Source organism: Accipiter gentilis, chromosome 10 (assembly GCF_929443795.1).
Source record: "Accipiter gentilis chromosome 10, bAccGen1.1, whole genome shotgun sequence".
Taxonomy (NCBI): Eukaryota; Metazoa; Chordata; class Aves; order Accipitriformes; family Accipitridae; genus Astur; species Astur gentilis.
Window position 1 is genome coordinate 33,685,202 of NC_064889.1, and position 11,063 is coordinate 33,696,264.

General features: G+C 53.8%; 2 protein-coding genes across 2 annotated transcripts; one reads left to right on the forward strand and one right to left on the reverse strand.

The window, feature by feature from the left end:
• Positions 1–932: 932 nt before the first annotated feature.
• LOC126043539 (uncharacterized) lies at positions 933–6,883 on the forward strand. The gene is made up of 6 exons (XM_049812103.1): positions 933–1,064; positions 1,732–1,853; positions 3,812–3,910; positions 4,349–4,513; positions 5,849–5,991; positions 6,072–6,883. The coding sequence occupies exons 1-6, from the start codon at positions 977–979 to the stop codon at positions 6,205–6,207; spliced, it is 753 nt and encodes a 250-aa protein (XP_049668060.1). The 5' UTR covers positions 933–976; the 3' UTR covers positions 6,208–6,883.
• Positions 6,884–7,385: 502 nt separating this feature from the next.
• On the reverse strand, positions 7,386–10,994 carry MRPL27 (mitochondrial ribosomal protein L27). The gene is made up of 4 exons (XM_049812107.1): positions 10,935–10,994; positions 9,099–9,221; positions 8,281–8,348; positions 7,386–7,821 (listed from the first exon to the last, which is right to left on the reverse strand). Exons 1-4 carry the CDS (start codon positions 10,954–10,956, stop codon positions 7,615–7,617), a joined length of 420 nt encoding a protein of 139 aa, XP_049668064.1. The 5' UTR covers positions 10,957–10,994; the 3' UTR covers positions 7,386–7,614.
• Between the last annotated feature and the right edge of the window lie 69 nt (positions 10,995–11,063).

Here is an 11,063-nt window from a genome sequence, read left to right on the forward strand (position 1 = left end):
CCTTCACCTGCCCCCCTGGGGAGGGTGTAAATCCGTCCTGGGCACCAGGGCCACGCGGTGCTGGGGGTGCTGGGGCAGGGGTGGGCTTGCTCTCACTTGGGTGGTGTGTGGCTCAAACGAAGCCAAGCCGAGGGGTTTTCTTAGCCCGTGGCCGGGGGGTGAGAGCTCCGGGGCGCGCCCGGGGCTGGGGGCTGGAGCCCGGTTACGAGCCGTGTTTTCACCCACAGAGCAACGGGAGCTGCCTGCCGGTTCTCTGTGCAGAGGCCGGCCCTGGGAGCGGGCGCCCCGCGGGTACTGCCTGCTCCCGTTACTTAGCGTTGACGTCGCGCTTGCGTTAAAATGTTAATTAGCTAATGAATGGGCACCGCCTGCTGCCTGCAGGGCTGGAGCAAAGGGTGAGAGCTGGGAGCCTCCCGCAGCCCAGCCCAGCTCTCCCTCCCCAGGAGCGGGACCGCGCTGGGGCTGTTCCCTGCCCGCTGACCCGAGCCCGGGCAGCGCCGTGCGGGGCCGGGCACCGACGCCCGGCCTGGCCGCGGCTCCCGGCTCCGGTAACCCCGGCACGGTGTCGCCTGGGGCTGAGATACCCGCGGACGAGCTGGGCCGGCCCGGGCCTGTGATCCACCGGGGGTCGCTCGTCTCCGGAGGGGAGCGAACGGGAGCCCGCCGGGCCGGGAGAGCGCTGGCCCGGATCGAGTCCCGCCGCGCCGCGTCGCCACGGCAACCGGCGGCAGCACCGCCCTCCGTCCGCCGAATGAAGCCGGTCCCGCCTGCGACCAATGGGGCGGGGGGGGAGGGCGGCGCGGCGGCCAATGGGGAGCCGGCGGGGCGGGGCCGCACCCGGGACGGCTGCGGCAGCGCTGTGCGTCCGGCTCCGCCCCTCCCGGCCCGGCTCCGCCCCTCCCGGCCCCGCCCCGCCGGCCGATGGGGCGCGGGCAGCGGGCAGGGGCTGCCGCTGGCGGGCGGCGGCGGCGGCGGGATGGCGCACCCCAGCGAGGCCTCGGCGCACACGGCGGCCGCCGGTGCGGCCATGGACAGTAACGTCCTGGCCATCGTCATCGCCGCGAGTGAGTGGCGGGCGGGGGCTCCGGTGGGGCCGGGGAGCGGGGCCGGGCGGGGGCGGTCGCCGCCGCCGCCGTGCGGGATCAGTCTCTGCCGTCGCCTCCCGGAGCGGCCTCAGGCTGTGCCGGCGAGACCACTCTCTCCGGCTCGGTGGCCCCTGATCCTTCTCCGCGGTCCCGCTGGCTCCCGGGGCTGGTGGGCCCGGGCGGAGCGGAGCGGCGGGAGCGGTCGGCGGTACCGGGTGGGCTCCGCGGAGCGGAGCGTGGGCTGGGTGGGAGCCGCGGGTTCCTGGCAAGCCGGAGCGCCGGCGAACCGGCACCCTGCCGAGGTGCCGAGTGTGAGCCGAGAGCCCCGGCCCCGGGCGGGAGGGCAGGGGGGTGCCGGGGGCCCGGTCCCCGCGGGGGCTGGTCCCTGCTGGAGGGGCCCGGGGGTTGCTTTGGGTCCGGGAGGGGGCCGAGCCCCTCTGGTTGTGCGGGTGGTTCCTAGTCTCGTAGGGAGAGAGAGATGTTGGGCACAACCGGGCTTTCGGTGTCCTCGGGACGGGCAGCGGGTGGACCCGGCTTCTCTGGGGCTTTTCCAAGCTGCTCTTTGCCGAGGGACCCGGAGGGTGAAGGGGGGGAAGCAGCAAGGGGGACCACCGGCTCATTCGCCTCTTCTCCCTTCCCCTGGCAGCGGTATCCACCTCCGTCTTCATCGTGGCAATCCTCATCCTACTGCTGCTCCTGTACCACCGGGACCCCATGTGCTGCCAATTCCTCTGCTCCTGCCGCTTCTTCCAGACCCCCAGCCAGTATGTGAGTGTCCTCCCTCCTTCTCGGCCACCCCCCGCGCTCTTGTTCCTCTGTGCTGGGGTCTTTGGGGCTGCGTCGCCGCGCTCCCCTCCTGCAGCCTGGCTGGCTTCGCCGATGGACCTGGGAGCTCCGAGCAGAGCCGGGCTCTGCCTCCGCCTTGTTCCCACTCTACCCCGGAGATCCATCCACTCAACCCTGCCTGGCTGTGCTGTCGGGGATAATATCTCCAAGGCACAAGACTAGCAGGTTCCCCAGCTCCCCACGCAGCTCAGGAGGGGTGTCCGCCTCCCCCGGCACAGTCGCGTGTGGGGTTGGGCTCCGCTTTACAGGGAAGGGGCCCAGCAGGGAAGGGGGCTGGAAGCTCTGGGCAAAGGCAGACAAAGCCGCTCGCTAGTGCTCGCATCCCCGGCAACTGGCTTTCTTGTGCACAGCTCCCAGGCGCGGAACAGAGAGACACAAAGCCCTTTTGCTTGCGTTTGTAATTTCCTGGGGCTGGCTTTTAAGTGGGGAAGCTAATGATGGAAAAAGAGCAGGGTGCTCAGCCAGCGTTGCCTTTCTGGTGGTGGCTGCCTGGGGAAAGCTCAGCCTCCAAAGCTGCAGGGATGGTTGTCGAGGGCATGGCTGCGGGTACTGCTCCGGAGCCCCTGGGAGAAGAGGGGACATCCAGCCTCGGCTAGCAGGGGATGGAGAGACTTGTGCCATGAAAAGCAAATCTAATGGTCCAGTACAGGCTGGGAAGTCCCCAGCAGAAATGGGCTGTGCTGCTGGTGTCCCCTGCCTGCTCTGATGCCTCTGCTCTTTTCCCCTCTTCCTCCCCAACGCCTGTCCGTGGCACGCGTGGGGGAGAAGGCTCTGGTGCCGTGCTCCTCGCCCTGCAGAGCCGCTGCCCGAGGCGGTGCGGGATGAGCCATGAGCTGCAGAGCCTTCGCTGTGCTTGGACCTGGCTCTCGGGTGGGTGGTTAAAGGAGAAGGCATCTTGCCTTTAGCAAAGGGCTGTGTGGACAGATGGATGTGGATGCAAAGAACTATACGTGGAAAGGGAACGTATATAGGATGTATTTCCATCGGAAAAAGTGAAGCAGTTGTAGTGGTGTGAGGCAGCTTTCAAGCAGGTGTAGTTGTACTGGTTTTACCAATCAGTCATTAAACCGAACAGTTGCACCCCCAGCCAGCCTAGTTTCCTGCAGCTTCTGTAATTGTGCTGTAGGGCAGAGACAAACGATTCCTCCGTTGTTAAAAGCAAAAGTAAATCTGTCATTCGTAGTCCTCCCTGTGGATCCCTGGTTGCTCTGAAAGTCTCTGGGCTGTTTTCTGCTGGCAGAGATGGGGCTTTTCTGAGAGCAAGGAACAGCCCACGGCTTAAGTCCTGGCTGTGGCTCAAGGGGCTGCTCTTCTCGAGAGGGATCTCTGCTCGGTTGCTTAACACCTTGACAGAGAATCGAGCTTAACTGGAGCAAGACTGCTTGGGAACAGAACAGCTATTGCTCTGCAGATTTGCTCGTTATCCTGAAATGACTACCTCGGTAGATAAGTTTACAAATTCTGTAACCCTGAGCACGTGACAGAGCTCTTATCTACACTAGCCCAATAGCTGGGTTTGGTCCCCCAAAGAGAGATGGTTCTGCTGAGTCTGAATGAAACCCTGCCCTGGGCCCGTGCCGCCGTCCTTCCAGCTGCGCTGTGTAGCGGTGCCAGCTGGCGCAGGCCCTTAAAGCGGGCCCCGCGCTGCCCGGTGAGGATGTGCCCGAGCTGTCAGTGTCAGTAAATGGGCAGGCAGAGGTTGGCCGCCAGCGGCAAGAGCCACATGAGCCAAATGGGCAGAGGTAGCGGCTCTCACCCCCGCCCAAAGTCCTGCTTCCCAGGCTGTGCCCTGTGAGCTGGCTGAGCTCTGCTCTCTGCCGGGCGGGATGTGAGGGATTTCGGCTTTGCTCATGTCCTCCTCCCCTCGCCCCTCGTTGCAGGACTGTCCCCCGCCCTACTTCAGCAGCAGCCAGCGGCTGGTGGGTCCCCAGTGCGGAGCGTCACGGCTGGAGAGTGCTGCTGAGAACCCTGGCATGCAGGTGACGGCTGGGTCCCTGATGGGAGCTGGGTGGGAAATGGTAGCAAAGATCCTGATGGTCTTTGGGAAGAGATTGTGGTTATGGGGACCTGGTGAGCTCCTGGGGCATAGGGACAAAAGGTGCTGGACAGCAGGAGCAACTCTGGGAAGTGCTGCCTGTATGTAAAAACCTGGGGGTGGGGATACTGCAGAGAACACCACAGTGCCCTGAGGTGTTTGGGCGTGAAGTGCCAGGCAGATCCCTCGGGACTTGGGATCTTGCAAAGCAGGTCATGGTGTAATTACCTCCTGGGAGGGAGGGTTTCCTCTCCCAGCGTTCAAGGAAGGGCACCCACAACTTTGAACCCTGAAGTAATTTGAGGTGGCACCAGGCCATGAACTTCCAGTGAAGAAAGCCACCACCACACTGACCTTTCTCCTCTGGGCCGGGCATTTCTAGGGAGATGAGCTCTTCTGCGTCGGACCCCCCAGCAGCTACCAGCTCCCTTCCTGGGAGCAGCCCCGCTTGCCAAGCTACGAGAGCGTGCGGAAGAAAGATCGCCAGCGGGAAATCCATCAGATGATTGCCGACAGGTTTGGGCTGTGGGCAGAGCCTTCCCAGGAGGTGAGCTCTCCCTTCCCTGCACGAGGGTGCTGGCAGAGGCCCGGGGGCAATCACCCCTCTGGTCCATATCTGGGTCTTGCTTCAGCAATTTGCAGTAGTTAAGGACTCTGTTCACTGCGATTGCCTTTCTCTGATAGCCTTTATCTCTGGGAAGGGCACAAAGTGTATCACAAGGCTCCTTTGGTGTACATCTGTGCTGGTTAATGATCGATCTCTCCTGGTGCGTTTGCAGAAATGCCTGTGCCGGGAGGCAGGGCAGAGCTGCTGCTGAAAGGGCAGGCCCTTTGGATGATCTGCTTGGTGCAAGTCCAAGCTGGGAATGTTATTTTTAGATCTGTGAGGCTTCCACGGTTTTTTGCTCCCTTCTCCCTGCAGGACACCTCTGGGAGGCCCCTCGCTATTACCTTGAAGTGTTTATGGCTTATTTATGAGCAGGAGGCTTTGCCTGTTACGACATTTAAGTTTTGCACTCCTGCAATAGAACAGAGAAAAGCGAGTGCATCTGCCAACTAGGTCCTGTGGCAGTGTCCCAAGAGACTGCTGTTGAACAAAGAGACCTCATTAACTAAAGCAGAACAGAAACATTTGAAACTCCGAGTAGAGCACTAAAGGTTCACCAATTTACTTGGATTTTGAGGTCTTAAAGCTGTATCATAAAGTCTGGCATAGTCAGCACTTGCCCCTGGGTGTTTGGAGCTGTAAATAATGATACCTGCCCTGAAACCAGAGCACCAATGGCATGGGAGAGTAAGGTAAGTTGTTGAGGAACTGCAGCAGGAGCTTTTCCACAACATCCCTGTGTCATTCCTGCCACTTGTTATGGGGAGAAAGCTAGCCCAGCTCTGCCAAAATAAACTTAACAACATCCCGGACGTTCTTCTTGCTGCCGTGCAGCGACGCTCGCTACCAAAACCTGGGTAGAAAGCCTGGTTTGTGGGTGCTTGTATAAATCCCAGTAATTGATCCTTGGTCAAAGGAAAGCGAATGACAGTCCTCTTTTAACAATAGCCAGTCTTTTCTGGCCTTGTGACAAGTAGTGACAAGTCCTTGAAGGGGAACAGGGAAGAGCGGCAACCTGGCACAGACACTGTGAGGGGGGAGTGGGGGAATGTGCCTATCCAGTGGATTGCTGCCCTACTGTGTTGCAAACCAGTGCTCAGCACCCATCTTCCAGGTGTTCATCTCACCAGCAGCTTTTGCTGCTCTGAGGACCGCAGGAATTTAATTTCAGGCTGGTGGTGGTTGTGAGCCTTGTCATCCGCTCTGTAAGAAGAGGTGGGATAATCTCCTGGTTATTTCTGATCAGCTGTAATGCTCTTCCTCTCTCCTCAATAGATGCCGCCTCCCTACGAGCATGCTCTGAGGCATCCCCCAGCTTTCTCAGGAACAGTAATAAGCTCAGAGACCTTGGACAGACGTGGTGTGCCAGACCCTTTCCAGGCCCCTCTCAGCTACCAAACTCAGCGAAACACAGCCGTGTAAGGCCTCGGTCTCAGCGTACCGCTTCTTCCCTTGGTGTCAGCGACAAAAGTGCCTGTGACATCGTTCTCATCTGCAGGGAACGGCCAAACATCAGACCTTCACCCAGATTCGCAATCAGCACAGACACAGGGAAGTCAGAACCCAGCCAGCAGAGATGTCCCTCCTGCAGCACAGGGACAACCACTGAGCCACCGCCAGGTATTGAGCTCTGAGCGGAGCAGCCAGGAACATCTGTTTGCTCTTCTCTGGCAAATGTACTGTTACCAAAGGTGACGGACCAGCTGCTTGTTTCTACACAAGGGGCAAAGCCAAGGTGAAGGTCCGCTCAGCCAGAGCTCCTCCAGGCAGCTGGTGCGTATCATACCTCTGTGAGGCAAGCACTGCCAGCCGTACCAAGGATCAGACCTCAGACAGCAGTTGTGTTGTGCTACTTCACTTATTTCTTAGGTTATAAAATGTTTTACTTTATTGGTGTATTGGCTATCAGGTGGGAATCCTCAGCTGTGAGCAGAACGAATCTGCATCAGAGCTCTGTGACCGAGAGCTATTTTGTATGGACTTCAGATAAAGATTCGGAGAGGTTCCAGGGGTTTTATTGCCTGCTGTATGCAAATACGGACCAGCGAGGTGAACCGTGTGATGGGATATGCAAGCTGGGAAAGGACAGGACAAAATAGCTTGTGGTCTCCGTGAAGAGCATAAAGCAAAGGTGGACATGCGTGCCTGACCCAGGTTACCTAGTTGTCTTCTGCAGAGCAGACAATCTAATAATGTCAACACTGGTGCTCTCACACCACCAATTTTGATAACCTGTTTTCTACTGCAGAGCCAATGTTTCAAATTGTTTACAAACTTCAGATAAAATGAGATCAGTTTGGCCACAGGGCATTTGGGCTCCTTCCTTTTGAGTGATGTAAGCTCGAAAATGTCACAGAATGACTCAGGGAAGACAAAAGGACAAGTCTTCTGGATTATGGCTTTATGATACACCTCCAGCTACAGAGCTTCAAATACCACCCCAAACTTGTGCATCTTACGAGGCACTCTAACATTAGTCATAAGTTAGCTTTACAAATGTGAACTTGCCTCACGTGACTAGTAAATGGAATGCTTTCAGGTAGAGGTGAGTTACATGATAGAAGGAAAAATCTAGCTGCCTGGGATGCAGAGTTCAGTGCCAAGTGGAAAAGGATCTGTTCTGCCGTATTTTGAATTGAGATACAAATATAACAATGTCTAAAAATGGGTAAAAAATAGAAGGAATTACTGGTGGGACAAGTACTGACATCAGAGTGATTGTAGAGAGAACTCATCCAGTGGCACAACAGAACAGGTTCTCCAGAGGAAGGTGGCTCCAGATACTACAGGAACATAAGTAACACTTACTATCAACAGTCAAGACCTTTAGCGGCCTCACAGCATTTATTAAACACTCTTACAAATACCGGCAGGTGATCCCAGTGCCTGAACACTGGCCACATGTGCTTTAGGAGCAAGAAAACAAAGTCCTAAACTGGTTATCTTCAGAGCTAGAATATTCTTGACCTCAGATGCCAGTCCAGCTGTAGTGGTCTGTCCCAGCCACTCCTTCCCATCTGACCCTGTGTGACACAGGAGGCTCAGAGCATGGTGACCAGTTTAAAGCTTCCTACTTCTGTGGTAGGGATAACATTGATAAAGGTTTTATAAAGAATTGCTCCTTTGGGTAGATGACAAATCACTTCCCTGCTCTCACTGCTGCGGGGCAGAGGTATATAGACCTCTTTGGTATATCTCACAATCCCATCCTCCAGGGCATAGAGTGTCTTGTTACGGCCCATCCCCACCTGGAAAAGGATGAAGAGTGTTAGAAAGGAAAGGCTGGAGGTCCACCACTAAAGCAGATCTGATCATTGGTCTGCCTCACTTGATATCCTGGCTTCAACAGCATCTGTTGCTTTTCATTTTAAAATAAAACCACACTACTTGCATCCAGCTATCAGTATGCAATGGTGCTCCTTACAAGGGAGGAGATACTCATTCCACCCTGAAGCACAAGCACCCAGTCAGGTTACAGAGGTATTTTGGGATATCCATAACTTCCAGACCTTTCCTGAGTCACAGGTGTGACTCTGAGCAGGCTCTGTGGCTAAGAAATATCAGTTAATGAAACCCAGTTCCAAGATTATATAGAATATAGGGAAAAGCATTAAGAACGAACTTGAAAGAGAGGAGGGACTCAGCGTGTGACTCTGTTGTGGCTTGCTGTTATCTGAGAACCAAGGAGGAGATAGAAAACAACTTACGTGAGCCCCTGGATGCCAGCGTATCAACCGCTGAGTAGCTAAAATGTTGCCTGCATGCACAAATGCACCTGCAATAGAGTGACAGAGTCAGACTGCAGGGAAATGGAGCTCCCCAAAGCCCTGGCAGAACACAAATGGTTCCAGGACTTACAAAGCATAGCTTTCTGTGGGAATTTTCTAAGGAAAAATTACTTCAAATGCTAAAAGCATCTAAAGAAAAATGCTGTTAGCAGGAAATAAAGGGCAATTCATATACAATGGTAAAAAAGCAATTCTAGTCTTTGAAAAGGTTACTTCTAGGGTACAAGGGATTTTCTGGTTGTTGAAGGCATTTGTTTTATTACCTTTTACATCAATATGTTTTCATCAGCAAAGCTAGTAATTATTAAGCGCTCAGCTGCAAGAATCTGTACTTTGGCTTCTGCTAATCCTCATAATTCTCCCCCTTGTAAACATCTAAAATGCCCAGCTTTTCAACACAGCGTGGGGGGAAAGTGCACTTAAGTTATTAGGTGTCCCACAGCGTACCCTCCTCCCAGGCACTCCAGAGAGGCAAAGTTAGCATCAAAGTACATTTTCTGTAGGCAATTTCAGCTGGCTGCTCGCAGGCCCATCTGGGAGAGAGGCTGACTCACCCTGCCCTCCCACCAGCTATCCTTGATCATGAGGTTTCACTGAACCTCCCCTTTCCTTTCTCTTGGAAGAGTGCCCTTGGCCACCTCCCACTGAAATGCTCAACAACTGACACCCATACCAGGGGAGAAGCTGTGAAGAACCCAATGAAATGCAAGGAAAACTCAGCAGATACTCAGACCTACCTTCGACTTTTTTGAATCCGTAGCGCTTCCCAGGGCTGCGGCCACCTAGATTTTTTGAGCTGCCCCCAGTTTTCTTAGAAGCACATCTGATGGCAACCAGGCTTGTTTGGGGAGTCGTTAGAACTAGGTTGGGAGCAAGAACAACAAAAATGTCAGCTGAAAAAACCTAATACACACACTTTCTTTTTTCAGATTTAAAGGATGTCAGTTAATACAGGCTTTAAAACTAAAGACAAAAGCAAGCTCTGAGGGAAAAAACCTACTTCAGAGATAAATCATAATTAGACCACCATGGCCTAAGTCCGTCCCCTGCAGAGAGGTCACATCTCAAGTACTGCTGCTGCCCAGCAAGGAAAAAAACCCTTGGCAACAATGTTAAAGGACATACACAAATTCCTGTTTCAGCAAGGCCTTGTAAAATGCGGTACAAACATTACCGGTTGCTGTGGATTGGCCTTATATTGCTTTGAAAAAAGACAAGGTGTGATCTGTTTCGGTTTCCCCTTTGACTGAATAGCATTTACTTACGCAGTAATATATTGAAATCCTACAAATGAGAAGACTCCAATTCAGAACAATATATAAGCATATATAGAATTGCTATCCTGAACATACTAATTGAAGCATTTTGTGCAAATCCTTGAGTTATAATCAGGACAAGTCAAGGGAAAAAGAAAATAAAATCAGTTGTTACAGACACTCATTTTCTTTGGAACACAAAATATCATTCATACCACAAACTGCTTCCCTTAAGCAAACAAAAGACACTGACAGAAAACACACTGGTTTTCTTATCAAGAAAGCAGACCCTCTCATGAACTTCTCTCTGTTAAAAATGACTGAGCTATAATTAGTTCTTAAAAAGCTCTTCAATAGCTCCTTCCTTGCAGTTAGCAGGCAAATCCAATTTTTCTGAATCCCTCTATTTAGCCTCTTAAGCAGCAGGTTAGTACAGAAGAGTGGTTATCATAACACTCTCATTTCCTTAACCTGAGTAAAACCACTGGATTAATTTAATCTTAATTAAATTACCATAGATACTTAGTGAGCTGGAAATATTGTTGGGAAAAGGGTAATTGCTCTACGAAGAGCCATTAATTTCAGGAGCTTACCCATTAAGTAAAAGAAAGGCTCTGAGACTTGACAAACTACAGGGAGGTAGGCAAAGATGAACAATAGTTACAGTTTCATTTATGCAAATTCTATGATGTTATAGTCCAATTAACTTTTATAAAAAAAACTCCAACGGGGTGATTCCGGGGTTACATTTTGTGTTGCATGAAAGCAGCTTGCTAACAACAACAAAAAACCTCAAAGCATCAGACATGCAGGGAAAAGTGATTATCCAGACTGAGACAGAGTTTGTAATTGACTGAAGTCACGCTGGAAATCAGTGGGAAAACTTCACAATTCTGACGTCCCACCAAAGAAGCCGTGAGGATATTTCTGCCTGTAACACTACTAGATTAAAAAAAAAAAAAAAAAAGGGGGGGGGGGGGCGGGATTTTTAAAGCCTCCCGACTATTGCACTGCGCAAGGGAAGAGCAGCACCCCTCGCTGTTTCGTCTCTACCTACCGCACACGAATACCGTTTTTCCAAAGATGTTTTTTTTCCACTATGAGGGCAACCAAGCAGCAGCAAAGAGAGGTTATGCAGTCCCTATCCCTAGAGATCCCTACCCCGAGCCGCGGCCTGAGGTAAAGGCGAAGGCCTCGACCCCGAACTATAGGCAGGGACCTTCCCCGGGGCACCCCCTCCCAAGCTCAGTCTCCCACCCCACGGCCAGACCCCGACGGAGAAGGTGAAGCTGAAGGTGACAATAACCCTTCACTCACACAGCCGCCTCACCGCCGCCATTTTCCCTAACGCCTCTTCCTCATCCGGTGGGAGGGCGGAGCGCGCGCGGCTGGCGGCGGTTGGCCCGAACGCGCGCGTGCGCGCGCGTTCGGGCCAACCGCCGCCAG